This window comes from Kogia breviceps, chromosome 19, assembly GCF_026419965.1.
Source record: "Kogia breviceps isolate mKogBre1 chromosome 19, mKogBre1 haplotype 1, whole genome shotgun sequence".
Taxonomy (NCBI): Eukaryota; Metazoa; Chordata; class Mammalia; order Artiodactyla; family Physeteridae; genus Kogia; species Kogia breviceps.
This window is the reverse complement of record NC_081328.1, coordinates 44079061-44094391: the sequence shown is the minus strand read 5'-3', so window position 1 is coordinate 44094391 and position 15331 is coordinate 44079061. Positions and strand designations below refer to the sequence as shown.

The following is a 15331-nucleotide window of genomic DNA, read 5'->3' as shown; positions in this document are numbered from 1 at the left end:
TATGTGCACATAAGATATGTGAAAATATAAGCGTAATTTAGGGGAATGTAATGTTCTTCCTGAATTTGTGTCATCCTTTTTTGTTTATATTATTCCCTTACCCTCTCCCTCCTCAAGAATCTTAAAGGAGTCCTCCAAAGGTAGATAAGGCAGGCAGGCATTTTAAAGTCGAGTAATGACAGAGAAAGCCAAGCCCAGAGTTTGGAGAAGGAATCCCTTAGGCTGGATGTTTTGCTTCAGATTGTTTCTCTCTTTCTCTGTCGTTCTAGAAATGCTTTCCAAGCCCAGTATTTTTCATGACTCCAGGTCTGAGGTGATAAAAGGACAGACCATAGAAGTCAGTTGTCAGTCCATAAATGGAACCTCACCCATTTTTTATCAGCTTTCAAAAGCAAGTAAGACTTTGGCGAGTCAGAGCATGGGCTCCAATGAGCCCGCAATATTCAAAGATAACCCAACGAAAGATGTAGAATACCACTGCATCGCGGATAATTGCCATTCCCATACCAAACTGGCCAGCGAACTTCTGCAGGTCAAGGTGATAGGTAAGTCATGTGGGAAGAAGAATCCATGTGGGACTGGGGCTTTAGTTCACATTTTCAAAGGTTTGGGGTGGACAACAGAAGTGGGTGGTACTTGTGCAAAGTCCATGAACATGACCTGTGGCAAAGCGGACCAAGGCCCAAGTAAATGGAACCGGTAGATACCTGGGGGTTATCGGTGTGGCCAGTGTCATCCTTTTTCAGAACCTTTCAAGCGAACTGCTGAAATTATAAGCGTAAAGCGTCCCAAGTTGAGGAAGCCCAAAAGTTGTGCTTTGGGGCTCCCTTAGCATTTGCTCATGTTTAGATGAACTGACAGTCTTCTCTGAGAATTGTAGACCAGAGCTCTTCTCTACCATGGACCCTCGGCGGGGCAAATTCTGTGATGTGTGGAACCCACAGCAGTCAGAGCTTCAGGCTAACAGTCCCTAGGACTCTCATGCTCAAGAGAAATATCCCACTGTCCTGAGATGGATAGTTTTCCTCAAGCCTCTGTCTTATACCTTTCCGGAGGCCTTAGGAGTGCCCATTACTTGCATCTCTGAGACGTTCTGCCTCTTGTTGTAAAAAGCTTAAAAAGGCTTCCTCTTCATCCTCCTCCTTTTTGTTTAATAACTGCTTGTCTACACGTGCCATGTGGACATCTTGAGTTGGACAGTAGTTTCTCCTACTATTTTTTGGCGGGGGAGCAGCGGGCGGGGGGGGCACACCGTGCGGCTTGCTGGATCTCAGTTCCCCGACCAGGGATTGAACCCATGCCCTCTGCAGTGAAAGCCCGGAACCCTAACCACTAGGCAACCAGGGAACTCCCTGATTCCTCCTACTATTAATGTATAGCCTAAGAGAAACAATACTTTTCAAATTAACATCAATATATATTAAGCCTCTCATGCCGTAGGGCATACAAAAAAAGAAGACGTATTCTTTGTTTTCAATGATATAGTGAGAAACACAGGATCTCCTGATTGAATAGTGAAGAAACATTTTAATATATTTGAATAACAGTGCAAACAAATATAGAAAAAAGTGTTACCAGGCAACACATGTTTAATTGTCACACGAACTCTCCTTACAATGATGGTGATAGGAGTTTAAGGCATGAAAGATATCATCTAGCTTGAGTTGGGAGCGCTGGGTCAGGAGCCAGGGTTCAACAGTGGGTGGGCAGAGAGGGCTAGAGATGGTCCCCAGCCTAGTCAAATAGGCGATCAGAAGGCTCCATGGAGCAGCTCTAAAGGCCGTGGGTAAGTCAGATGCCTGGAAAGAAAGATTGGGAATGCAGAGTCATTGGATATAAACTGGTAGAGTAACTGAGCCTAACTGTAAAGGGCATCAGCTGCCAGCCTTAGGAGTTGGGGATTTGTCCTGTGTGCAGTGAAGAGCCAGAAGAGAGAAGGAGGGCATGCTGAGAATGAGGTCTTGGAAAGATTAACCTGCTGGTCCTACCACTTAGAAGGAGTGGGGACTTCAGACCTTCCAATACCTTAAGAAGCTAATGTAGAAGCCCATGTAAAACTCTTGGTTTGAAGTGAGTCAGTATTAGTGGCTAATATTTACTGAGCTCTGACCACACGTCGAGCCCCGTGTGAAGTTTGTTAGTAAATTATTCCCATTCATTCTTACGATAGCCATGTAAGCCCCATGTTAATATCATCCTTATTTTATGATGAGGCAACGAGGGCTTAAGATAAACAGCTGGTGGGCAGTGGGGCTGGGAACTGAGGCCAGGCAGTCTGGCTCCTGAGCCTGGCCTGCCACCACCCCCTTGTGCTTCACAAGAAGACAGGCTGTCAGGTCACGCTGCACCCTCCAGGCGTCTGCCCTTGTGCTTGACCCCCACCATCCCATCCCAGGCCTGGGGCTCCCTTCCGTTGGATCAGCAGCTCCATGGTCTTGGCCACGCCCTGCACTCACAAGAGGGTGATTCATAAATCAGATGCCGGTCTGCCGATCGGTTCATTCTGACACTAGCAGGAACATACTTGGGAAGACAGTTTAGGATCAGAATTTCAATGGTTGAACATGGAGTGAAAGGGTCTGTCTCTAGGAGCAAGATGAGTAGTTCTTCTTGGATCTGCTGGGAATGAGAGGCTGGCAGGGCTTCTCAGTGGAAATGTGCAGGTAAAAGTCAAGACTTGGAACTCAGGGGAGTAACCTGGACTAGAGCTATATATCTAGGCATTAAATGCTATAGGTGTATGTGTTAAGTTCGCAAATAGAAGCTATAATGTAGATGAAATCACCAAAGACGAGAATGGAGACGGCAAACTGAGGACTGAATTTTGCAGAAAGTCCACATTTAAGGGGCAAACGGAAGAAAAAATGGTAAATAAAGAGGGAGTGGCAGGCGAGGAGGTAAGAGAGTCAGAGTGTGAGGCTTCACAGAAGCCCAGGGAAAGCTGAGTTCCAGAGGAAGGGCTGGGTGACAGGCGAGAGCTATACGGAGGCCAAGGAGGGGGAGACGGGAAGAACAGCCACCATGGATTGGACCTGCAGGGAGCTCAGGGATGAGTTAGTCAGGGGTCAGGTCATCTTTGAGTTTCTTCAAAACCAGAGATACAGAGCAGTTTCAGAAGCAGAGGGTTAGAAGTCAGGTTTCCAGGCTAACAAGAAAGTGGGAAATGAGGACATGAAGGCAATTGGTTTAGATTATTCAAAGGAGGAGAGAAACAGGACAAGAGCTCGAGAAGGCAGTGCGTCAAGGTTATTTGCTCATAAGATCTGGGGTTGCCATGCATCTTTGTAAGCAGAGGGAGAGAAATCACATACAGACACACACACGCACTCTCACTTACACCCTTAGACACAGTCTCACACACAAACTCACTCAGAACAGACCCTAGTAGAACACATAAGTTAATCCTATAGTTAAGCTAAGTGGTCAGTAATACTTGAGGCGGTAAGTGAAGGGAGGTGTCCCTAGCATCCTGTGTCTAATCAATATATGAGGGCAGGAGGGGTCCATTGCTGCCCTTCTGGGCTAATCGGGGGAGGAACTGTGAAGAACGTGGGATAACACAAGTGACTTGAATTAAACGCCAAGTCCAAGTCTGAGTCACAGTCATAGATGCTGGTCTTGACCCGTGGCCGTGTCATGTTCTTCCTCTTTCCCACTTCTCAGTGCTAATCCCTTTCCTGCTTTCCAGCCCCGGTGGATGAAGTCAAGCTCTCTATCCTGTTGAATGAGGAGGTGGAGTCTGGGAAGCCCATTGTGCTTCGATGCTCCGTGAATGAAGGATCCAGTCCCATCACATACAAGTTTTACAAAGAAAAGGAGGGCAAACCCTTCTACCAAGTCACCTTGAATGACACCCAGGCCATTTGGCACAAGCCAAAGGCTAGCAAGGAACAGGAGGGACAGTATTACTGCACAGCCTCCAACAGAGCCAATCTCTCCAAAAATGTCCTCCAAAGCAACACCCTGACGGTCAGAGGTGAGTCGAGGTCTAACGGCAAAATGTCGTGTGAGCTCCAAGGGCAAGGCTTGAAAAGCACTTGTAAGAGGAAGTGGGTGGGAGTTTAGTGCATTTTACTGAGGGTTAAAGGACCAGCACATTCGCCAGGCTCTTTGGTCTCAGGTAATAAAAATCCACTCAAATTAAGTATAAAAGAGGAATTGATTATTATAAGGAATTAGAAGTATTTCACACAGTCCTAATTACAAATTCTTGGTGGAGAGACACCAGCTTGGGTCAAATGTGTGCCCATGGACCACCTGTGGTCAAGAGGAGTGGGTCATGCAGAACAGACACGGTTAGAGGAGCCCACCTATGTGGGCAGAGGGTGATTTATGGAGAACGAGGAAGGGTGAACAGACACCCTAAGAAGAGTCTTCTTCGGTCCTACGGTCCTTTCAGACCATCACTGACTCGTTTTATAGCAGAAACAACTATTTCTGCCCCTCCTATGAACACAGAGTCCCTCAGAGGTAGATGCTCAATGAAAGACATCAGTTACAAGGATACAAAAATCAGTCTTATTTGCTGCTTAGGCCTGATATTATTTCTTGCTGGCAGAGGAAAAACTGATATATTTAAAATTGTTTTACACTTCCAGTCTATCTTGCCCCCTGGAAGAAAGGACTTATTGCAGTGGTTGTCATTGGAGTGATCATTACCACCTTGATACTTGGGGCCAGATGCTATTTTCTGAAGAAAGCCAAGGGTGAGCACAGTCCTTTCATTCCATTCTGACAGGCTGCCCTGCCAGGGAACCTGTCACGGATGTGAGGGGTTTCAGCCTCACGGGAGGCCAGTGCTCTGCTCCGGCGAGAGTCGAGGACACGTGCCTGACAACAGCCGTTTTCCTCCTGGGGTGACACCTTGATAACCGAAGATCTTGGCTTTGGTGGGTGTGGAGATTTTACTGCCCCTGGATTTAGCGAGGCAAAAGTGAAAGCAATTGCTTTCTTGGTTGGGCTCCCCAGAAAAGATGAATTTGGGGGGATGTTGCATCTACATGTGGTCAGAAGCAGCCCTTCATGTGGATTTGGCGACACCTAGTCCTACAGTTGGTAGAGTTGGGCGTGAGTGGAGACACCCACACACGCTGGATGCCACCCGGTTAATCTTCTGGTTGTGCCACGATTTCTACCCTGTGCTTGGGTTTAGCCGTGTGTGGAGGGAAGCCAGGATTACCCATGGACGCTCAGGAATCAGAGTCAATTAAGCGAGATGCAAGCAAAAGGTCACAGCACCGGTAAAGTCTGCAAACATTTTTGGGGGATAAGGCGGGTTGCTTATCCCGGTTGGTGCTGCTGCCTGGGATGGGAGGAGACAGGTGGGCTGAGGAGGGTTTTTTCCTAAAGCAGGAAAGGGGCAGCCCCCCTGGGAAAACAGTCCTAAGGATGAGTCTGGCCTTGGCCTCAGGCCAATTTGGAATTAAAAGCACGGGGATTGATTAAACCTTTACTTTTGGAGATGGTCTTGAAGCAAAGAGATAGTTGCCCGTTTATCTGGCTCATCTGGTTCCTGTGCTGTTGTCTTCCTCTCCGTCACATTCCATGAAGGGAAGTTGCTTCTGGCTAAAACAGTCGAAATGTCAAATTTCAGGGAACATGCTGTGAAATCTCTTGGTATAAGACCAAGAGAAGACCTGCTTCGTTTATTTGTTTGTTTTCCTTTTTTTAAAAGTGCGAATATATTTGGCTTCCTGTTCTCTCTTTATACGGGTACTCAATCTTCAAACAAGTCAAATATGGTTGAAATGAGTGTTCCTGTCTGATATGGTTGTGGGTTCTTTATACTGACTTTGGTTCTTTTCTTTGTCTTTCAAAGCCAAGCAGATGCCGGTGGAGATGTCCAGGTCAGTGTACTTGGAAGAGGGGTGGCTGTCCTATGGGTGTGGATAGACTTGTCTGGAGGGATTCCTGTCATTAGGAAGTGTTCAGTGGTTCTTGGCAAACTCAGAAAAATTAGGACCTTGGGTGTGAGCGGTGTAGGAAGGTGTGTGTGTGTGTGTGTGTGTGTGTGTGTGAGTGTGTGTATGTCTGTGTCTCAGTGGAAGATTGCCAACTGTCCTTCATGGGAAGGAATGGCTTCATTCTGAGGTCATGTCCTGTCTACACTTTTCCTTACGAAATTATAATGGTAGATGGAATTTTAAAATTTTTTACTTACTTGACGGAATAGAGTTGCCTTAAAAATGGTTGTACTATTTTTACTGTTCTTGAGATCTAAAATCCCAAAGCATGGAAACTATCGTTCTGTTCCTGAAAGAAACGATAGCACAGGATGAGGAATCGCCTCCTGACATGGGATTCACCTCATAAGGGACGCCTCATGTTTGTGCGCCCTTTGGCCCGGACACTTATTTCAACAGCAAAAAGGTTTTTGTCAAATAATCATAGAGCTGAAGAAAGCAATAGTTGCAAATGAAAGAGTAAAACTTTCTTCACTTCAGAAAACTCTTCCTGGTTTTCTCATGCTCTTTCCTTGATTATTTTGTTGGTTTGGAGTTAGAGCCAAAAAAATGTTATTTCTTTTTCCTTTTTTACTTTCTATTTAAGGCCAGCAGCACCACTTCTGAACTCCAACAATGAGAAGACGTTGTCAGATCCCAGTACTGAAGCCAACAGGCATTATGGTACCGTCATGGTTTTGTGCAGTTGTTAAAAGAGTTTTTCCCAACTTGCTCTACACTCTCCTGTCCCTCTGAGAAGCAGAATCTATGGGTGGTGGGGTGAAGTTGGAAGGGAAACTCTGGCTTCAAGCTGGGACACTTAATCTAATCAGTCATTGGTTGGTGAGCTAACAAGCAAAACAAAAGCTTAAGAAGAAAGGCAGAACATTGTGCTCTAATTTCACCACCTTCTACATATCCCAAGAAATGAAAGGTGGAGAATAATTATAATGCTGTGGACACCCACGTGGGTTCTCTTCACACACTGGACGCTGTGCAAGTGAAATCATTCTTCATTTGAAAGAGAGAGACCAGCTATCAGATGAAGGCATTGGTAAAACATCTTCTCAGGTGGAATTATTTATTGCAAACACAAGGCAGTCTCATTTCAAACTTGCCCCGGTGGGAAACCAATTTAAAGATCTCACTGTTGGTAGAGGCATTAAAAAAAAAAAAAAAAAAAAGTGGTACAATAAAGGAATACCTGGTTGTGAGAATTATCACAGCTTGAGAGTCAGCTCCATAGGGTGGGGAGCCAATCCCAGGTGCTTAATCCCATTAGGTCTGTGAGAAAATTGTTCACACCTTTTAGCAGGGGTGTTGTCTGTTTCCCAGAGGGGGCTGTGATTACATCACACAAAAAGTTCTGTCCCAGACAGTTTTGGGAATTAAACACTGATGTTCTTTTCTTTTTTAAAAAAAAAAAAATTATTTATTTATTTTTGTCTGCATTGGGTCTTTGTTACTGCGCATGGGCTTTCTCTAGTTGTGGCGAGTGGGGGAATACTTTTCGTTGTGGTGCGCGGGCTTCTCACTGTGGTGGCTTCTCTTGTTGTGGAGCATGGCCTCTAGGCATGCGGGCTTCAGTAGTTGTGGCACGTGGGCTCAGTAGTTGTGACTTACGGCCTCTTGAACACAGTCTCAGTAGTTGTGGTGCACGGGCTTAGTTGCTCCACAACATGTGGGATCTTCCCGGACCAGGGCTCGAACCTGTGTCCTCTGCACTGGCAGGCAGATTCTTAACCACTGCACCACCAGGGAAGTCCCCTGATGTTCTTTTCTCATTCTGTGACAGTGTCACACAAAATAAAAACTTTTTAGAATACACTTTTTACAGGGCATTCCTGAGAAATCTTTTGAGAAATGAGCAATTCCTATAGTACTGAATCATAAACTTTTTAAAAAGTAAAACATTTGTCGTAATAAGAGTAATGTGCCAATAAAGAGAAAAGAGCAAATATGTCATGGAAGAAACTACATTCAGAAAAGTTTGGTGAATATTTAACAAAAAGTAATCCAGTGCTATAGAGAAAATACCTCTTTGTGGTATAAAGTGGGTTCTGTTGGTAATCTGTATTTATACATAAGAACAAAGATATGATATTCTAAATTAAATGCTGATAAAGACATATTAAAATAGAATTTCCTTGCAAATTTCCAAAATGCAAGAAATACTCCAATTCTTATTATATTTTCTCTGCATGGATTATTTCAGTTTATAAATATATGTTAGTAATCACAGTAGTGATTTGTAAATACATAATGGAATGGAATGGAAAACCATGTGTTCTTCAGGAGTAGTATTTGTAACACTTGTAAGAATTCTTTTTAATAAAGAACAACTTGATTAAAAAGATCAAAAAATTTTTGCTCCTGCCCAGGTGGCAGCCTGGAGGTATTGCAATATCTTTAAACCATGTTCTCATGGGTCCAGTTCTCCAGCTGAAGGATACTGGTCCACTAGTATCCTTCATGTTTGTGGTCACTGGCTCGCCCCTGCTAGAATTAAGCTTAATTTCTTCTGAGCTTGCTTCTAGTGAACAATTCTGAATTTTGAACAACTCATGAATAGCTGTGTCCCTCCCATGCGATGGCGGGCATCATACCTGTTTTAGAAAGAGGCCAGGCAGTGGGTTGGATGGGGCCCAGGGCCACCAGGAAGGTATTCGGACTCCAGATACACTGCTGGTTGCCGACTGCACTGAAGAATTTGGGCTTGACTCCTTTTGTTAGTGGCACTGAGCTTTCTAAAATTTATATAGAAAAGTAGGAATTCCATTGTCACTCATCCTGTTATTTTTCAACTAGGTTACAATGAAGATGTTGGAAATCATGCAATGAAGCCATTAAATGAAAATAAAGGTAATTATCTATCTAACTTTTTAAAAATTAGAAACCTTTGCTTTTATATAAAAGACCCTTAGGAAAAGAACAAAAGCTGTTAAGACCTGTGGATATTTCCTCGTCTCTCTTAAATGGAGATGGCTATTGCTTTCTCCAAAGATGCTGTCTAGTGTCTCTTGTTACTTGTGTTAAAAATAAGCAGCAGTGCTATTTTATTTTATTTTTTATAGTGTATTTTTCATTTTTTTTGTTTTTTCTCATGTATTTTTCATTTTTATTAAACATTTAGTAGATACAAAATAATATTTATAAGTTATGTATAAAATACAAACAATAGCAATTCAATAAATAACTGCATACCCATCATCCTTTAAAAAAAAAAAAAGAACATTTCCACTACCTTTAAAGTACCCTGTGTACTTCTTCCCACCCCAGCCTCTTAACACTTTCTTTGCCAGCTTTATTGAGATATACTTGACATATAACATTGTGTAAGTTTAAAGTGTACAACATGATGATTTGCAGTAATGCTATATTAAAAAACACCTGTGCCTCTACTATCCAAGAGAAGGGAGATCCTCCTGACTTATTTAGTAGCCGATTCTGAATCAGGAAGTTCCATTTTGGGTGTAACTTGATTTCCTTTGCGTATGCCTCATACTCTCAAAGCAGTTTGAGGCTGGGGACCCCGTTCCCCATTTCCTGAGATCCTTTCCATCTTGGAGAAAGCGTTCTGTGCCTGTGGCCATGGAGAAGGCTTCTATAGTTAACTGCTGTGGCCGATGCGGGCTGTTTTCTGTATCTAATGAGCTTTACAAGTCCTTATGCTGTGTTAACAGCGGGACCTGAGCCGGGGGGTCCTTCCACATCCCGGGAGTGCGGGCCTCCTCACTACCTCTCCCAGCCTGAGTTTTCTCGCCCACTTAGCATGGAGTTCAGCCTGCATCCAGCTTCCCCGTTAAAATGCAGACTTCTTCAATCACTTGAATAGAAATCTCTACTGTGGTCTGAGACCCCCCCAAGGAGACTCTGTCTAACCGCAGGCTGCTGTGGTTCTTTCGAGCAGAGCCTCTGACCTTGGACGTGGAGTACACTGAAGTGGAAGTGACCGCCCCTGAGCCTCACAGAGGTAACACCATCACTCAAGGGATTCCCCACGTTTTACTGTCTGCTTGGGTGTAGATGCCACGGTGGGCTGTGCTGTGGCCCCCAGACAAGAATCTAGTCACCCTCATCACTCAGAAGGGAGGTGGTCAGCAGACAGACAGGCTGGACATGCCCAAGGCAGGAGCAGTGACACCCACCCAGGTTTGGAGGTGTAAATTTTCATTAATTATTATTTATCATACTACTAATGATGGCTGTGTTTTATTGAGCAATTACTAAGTGCTAAGAAATGGGTCTGTTGAGAGACTCTTAGCAGGCAGCCTTACTCCTGGGTGTTTGGGCATCCTTCCAGAGGTAGCCCCTTTGCCCCAATCCAGCACCTTCCTTAAAAAGTTGCTTGCAGACTGAGTTTGTATAAATGAAATGTGCAAGGGGATGAAAGGGCTTGGCTATTTAAAGGGACAGTTGGATAAAGGCTTTTGAAAGCACAGACTCCCTCTGCATGTAAACAGTGTCACCATCATTATGCTTCAGGCTTTGTTTTTATGTGTGTGGTTCTCTTGGGCACAGTGGCCTGGAGAAGGCCCCTAGCTCTGGTCCTGCACTGGGGAGACTGACTCAGGGTGGGTCAGTCCACAGCAAGCACTAGAACGTCAATCTCAGCTGCTTCGGGCACCACAAAAAAGAAACACGCACATCCTCCTAAACCTCCTTAGCTCCCCCAGGGCTGCCACACAAAGGAAGCAGCCACCGGAGCCTTCCTGCCCTGCTGGGAAGCTCGTTAGGGCTGTTGCTGTGCATCCCCCTTCCTGCCGAGGCTGAGGCCAAGCTGCGTCCACTCAGCCTCGCAGGCCCGGGGCTGCTTTGCAGACCGTGCCTGTGTAGCCTCAGCCAGAGCCACGTGGTGATGGCGTTCTCTTGTCACCTCTTGCTCCATGATCTGGAAGCAGTTTGGGGTTCCTTCCTTCTTCCCTTGCTTAGCACGGTTCCAGGTACAGTGTCCGCAGATGTGTCCATGGAACCTTCCAGGCAGGGCTGTCTCCTATAGCCCCTGGGGCTGGGTGCTGCACAACAGGGCCACCATGCCCCTAGTCTGCAGTCAGCATGGCCCCTGCAGTTGGTACTGCCTGATCTGCACCACTACACAGGGCGTCCCAGTTCCAAGTCTAGACTGGACGGGGCAGGGCTGGGGGCCACGGCCGGCCTGCAGTTCTCTGTCTCTTTACTTCACGGTAAAGTGATTTGCTTGTTGGGTTAGCGAAGTATGGGCCCATGATGGACCAGCCCCAGTGCAAGCAGCAGAGGTACATAAGTGGTCCCCTTCTCGTGGAGGTGGAGCCCCTGAGGGAGTCAGGAAAACGAGGAGCCCATGAGCAGATAGTATCAGGTTAGAGTCAGAACTTGGAGGAAGAGTGGGGTGTGGTGGAAGGCCTGAAAGGTGATACCTTTTCTGGCTGGGTGGTCCCAGAAGGCCTGTGTGAGGGGTGGCAGGACAGTGGGTGGTGGCCTAGAGCTTGGCTCATTGAAAGACCTGAAAGGAGACCTTAAAGGATCCTTAAATGACTCTTTCTGGTCCTTAAATGTCTGCAGAGAGGGCAAGCGAGAGGGTGTGGAGGCAGATGAAGCTGGGAGGGCCAGGCGGGGCCCAGGGACTGCGGGGCTGCTGGGGTTCTCTTTTTGTTCTAGTCTCGCTGGACTGGGGGCCTTTGGAAGCCTTTAGGCAGCAAAGTGACAAGTTCCAGCTTCTTTCTTTTAAAAACGGTCCTTGTGGCTGGTGTGGAGGATGGATTAAAGGGAACAAAAATGGAAACCAGGCAAGAGGGGATGAGGATGGAGCCAAAGTGCTGGCAGTGGATAGATTCTGGATATACGTTACAGACAGACCGCGGTACTGGGTGAGAAGTTCGTGGCCAGGATGGGAGAGACAGAATGACTACGTGTTTCCTGACCAAACAACCGCATGGATGGTCGTGATGCCTGCAGTTGGGAGGCGCAGGCTCATGGGGAGCCTGGTTCGGTTGGGTTAAATTTGAGAGCCCGGGGGGAGACAGCGCAGGGGCCTTGGTGCTCAGAACCAAGCGTGGGTGGGCTCTGGCCGACGGGACTTCAGGGCGCCCCTCGCCGGCCTTCCCTGATCCAGCCTGAGCCCCTCCATCCCCGTGCATCGTGGGTGCCATCCCACAGGTAACAGCTTACTTCCTCCTAAGGGGGCTTCAGACTTGGAAGGAAAGGGGAAGCACAGCAAGAGGGCAGAGGGCGGAGTGTGTGTGGGAAACACCACTGTCCTCCGTGCCCCACTGCGCTCAAGCGGAGAGCGATGGCCCCGGGTTCTGGCCTCACGGCTCTGATACCTGTCCCAGAGGGCCAGGCCCCACCCTTACCCTGCTGCCGGCTGGGCCCGGGCGAGGTGGAGTCATGAGGGCTGTACGTGAGGCCTGCAAGGCTTTGGATTGAAGGAAGCTGAAGCAGGAAGAAGGAAGCAAGGTTTTGTCCTTGGAAAAGCATCTGTTTTCCATTCCCTTGGGGATGTTTCCACGTTAGCAGCGTCTGGTTTTCTTTTTCTTGCTTGACGGTGGGGAGCTGTTGAAGGGAAAAGAGAACCCCTGGGACCAGGTGAAGCAGGGGTGCTTTCCTTTGCCAAGCTCTGAACCCGCAGGGTTGTAACCAGCCGGGTCACCTTTCCCCGGTTTGCACAAAGGTGCTGAGTGGGCTGCAGGGGCCTCGGCAGAGCTGGACTGAAAGTCACTTGGATGGAAATGGAGAGTTTCTAGAGGATTCAAGTTGTTTTCTGGACCCAGCCTCCTTGGCAGCTGAGGGACAGTGGAGGAGAGCGGCCTGGCCCAGGATGCTGTCCCCCTGTTTTCTCATGGGTGGGGAGTGGGGCATTACTAGGTGAGGGCAAGACTTTGTGGGTTCAGGGCCAGTGGTGAGTCAACTTGACCTGGTCTTGGCCAACCCAGTTCCCTGTCCTCAAGGCCTCCCTCCTCTACAGATGGGATGGAGGAAGGAATGGGGACCATGTCCAGCTCTAACCGTGGCTGGCAGCTGACCAAGTGGTCACTTGGAGGTGGAGGAGGGGTGGGAAGGAACTCGTTAAATCCCGGTTTGCTGCATGTTTTGCTTTGAGACTAATTGCTGGGAAAACCCCATGACGTTGAAGCCATCTCTTTCTCTGTTAACAGAGAAAAACAGAAGCGAAAACAAAGCCCATCCGGAAACATCCCTGACAGCAGAGACAAACAGCCGTCTGGCCTGGTTTAGTCATTAGCAGGCAGCTGCTGCCTCGGAGCAGCAGCGGGGGGGAGGGGCACTCTCAGTGAGCGGCCAACCCCGTCCCCCTGGCCGCGTGGAGCCAGGAGGGCAGTGGGGGAAACTTCTGTGCCAGCTGCAAATCTGGCAACTCAACCAAACAGTGAAACCGTCCTGCTGCCCTGGCTGATACACAGAGTTAGGAGGGGAAAGGGAGTTGAGTGCAGCTCCTTGGGTCCAGAGGGTGTCAGAGCATCCCCAAGGTGACCAGAGGTCTACCGGCCACCCCTTATGTGCCTGGGGGGCGATGGAGTTCCCAAGGGTGTCCAGGGCCCCAGGCTTGGCCACCCAGTCCCTTCACTCCATTCCCTGCCCTCCATTCCCTCCCAATGCCCCCAGCTTCCATCGTGAAGGAGGATGAGCTGGCAGGGCCCCCAGCACTCCTGGTATGCAGTGTCCTAGAGCGTTTACCACAGCATTGTTTGCATACCATCTGCCCCACAGCCGGGAGCTTCCAAAAGCTGGAACCAGGTCCCGGTCACCTTTTCCTCTTCCACAGTGCCCAGCACACAATAGGTGTTAGGACCACGTTGAACGAGTGATTTGCCCATGCCTGACATTGAGCAAAGAGTCCCTCAGTGATGCGGTAGAGCCCCCAGTAGATAGGGGAGTTGCTGGAGCTTCCCTCTACACCTTCGGATCTGGTGCCGTGGAGAGTGGAGAGTGGTGAGGGCGCCTCTGCTGTCCTCTTAGAAAAAGGCGGGTGTCCCAGCAGGGGGTGCCTGGTATCTCAGCCACTCTGCTGAGTACCAGCTGCTATTTGGTGCCCTGGGGGGAGTCACTATGATGCCTTCTGCAAGGCCCTGGCACCCCAGGTGCCCCAAGTACAGCTGTCTATCGGAACTGCCACCCAAGCTTTCTCCTGCCATTTAGGTCATGACGTAGGAACCACGACCATTTAGTGCGTGATGAGTGACCGTGATTTTACTCCTAAGACCTAAAACCTCAGGGTTCAGGCTGATCATGCCAAGACCTTCCTGAAGGTTGGGAGTCTGAGACAGAGACACCCACAGTGACGTTGACTGTTGTCTTCACTGTCCCATCAAACCTTTATAGGTGCCTCCAGGTAGCCGTGCAAAGTCTGGGATCGGGAGGAGCCCAAGACCCAAGGCACCGCCCTAGAGGAGCTTGGGGTCCACCAGGGGAGACGGTTGTGGGGACAAGTCATGTCAGTGTGTCGTGGGCAAGTGTCCCCAAAGTGCTGTGGGAGCCCACGTAACTGCCCAGGGCACGGGGAAGGGGGGAGTGTGTAAGGGAGTACGTAGGTGTGTGAGGGTATGTACACCCAAGTGCAGGAGCGAAGCTTGTCCTGGGGCTTGGAGGGTGAGGAGGAACGGGGCAAAGCAAGAGGGCCGTGCAGACAGCGGAGGGGTGTGTGCAGGATCAGGGCGTGAGAGAGGGGACCCTGGTGAGTCGAGGGTATCTTGGTGTAGTTAGAATCCGTGTACGTGCCCTGGCCATCTGCCACTGAGGAAAACGACATCCACGTGGCACTACCGTGGCGGCAGGAAGCATCACCCAGTCTGGGGTTCCGTTTCCCAATTTATAGAGGGAGGATGCTGGCCACACAGCATCAGGCACCTTTCTACAGTAAGGCTTCCTGGTCCTTTGTGCAGGTGAGAGGGAAGTGGCGGGCTCCATCCTGAGGGTCTGTGTGTGTAAGTGCATGCAGACGCACCATGAGTGTGTGTACGTGTGTGTATACACAACCTGTGTGTATACGTCAGCTTAAACAGATGGCTGTACGGGGGCTTTTTGTCTCCCAAACCACTGAGTCTCCTCTGCGTGTAATCCACACCCCAAGTGGGTCATCTTGTCTGCTGTTCAGAAAGGGTCCAGACCAGAGGATCTGAACCCTGTCTGCGTATTAGAATCCCCTGGGAAGCTCTTAAAAACACCAACCCCAGGGCCCACCCTGGACCAATTCTATCAACCTGCAGTGAGGCCCGGCTTGCTAACATTTGAAATCAAGCAGCCCCGTTGTCTAGAGTTGTAAGTGCGTCCCAGCTTATTCGTAGAGTCACAGATGATACCCAGGCTCTAACCCAGACCTTGGGTGATTGGGACACCCTAACCCAGCCTCCTGGGAGGGGCTGGCAGAGCAGCTGGACAGAGGGACACAGTGGCAG

The 15331-nt window shown here is 48.5% G+C and overlaps 1 protein-coding gene across 4 annotated transcripts in view; it reads left to right on the top strand.

Moving 5' to 3' along the window:
• Positions 1-15331, top strand: part of PECAM1 (platelet and endothelial cell adhesion molecule 1) — a 55829-nt gene that overhangs the window by 23698 nt on the left and 16800 nt on the right. For 3 of the 4 annotated variants that reach the window (XM_067022204.1, XM_059046903.2, XM_067022205.1), the window contains exons 8-14: positions 270-545; positions 3689-3976; positions 4599-4706; positions 5819-5846; positions 6550-6626; positions 8751-8804; positions 9853-9915. In XM_067022204.1, coding sequence (XP_066878305.1) covers positions 270-545; positions 3689-3976; positions 4599-4706; positions 5819-5846; positions 6550-6626; positions 8751-8804; positions 9853-9915 — 894 coding nt within the window. The remainder of the gene's footprint in view (positions 1-269; positions 546-3688; positions 3977-4598; positions 4707-5818; positions 5847-6549; positions 6627-8750; positions 8805-9852; positions 9916-15331) is intronic. The other variant, XM_067022206.1, reaches the window with a different exon arrangement.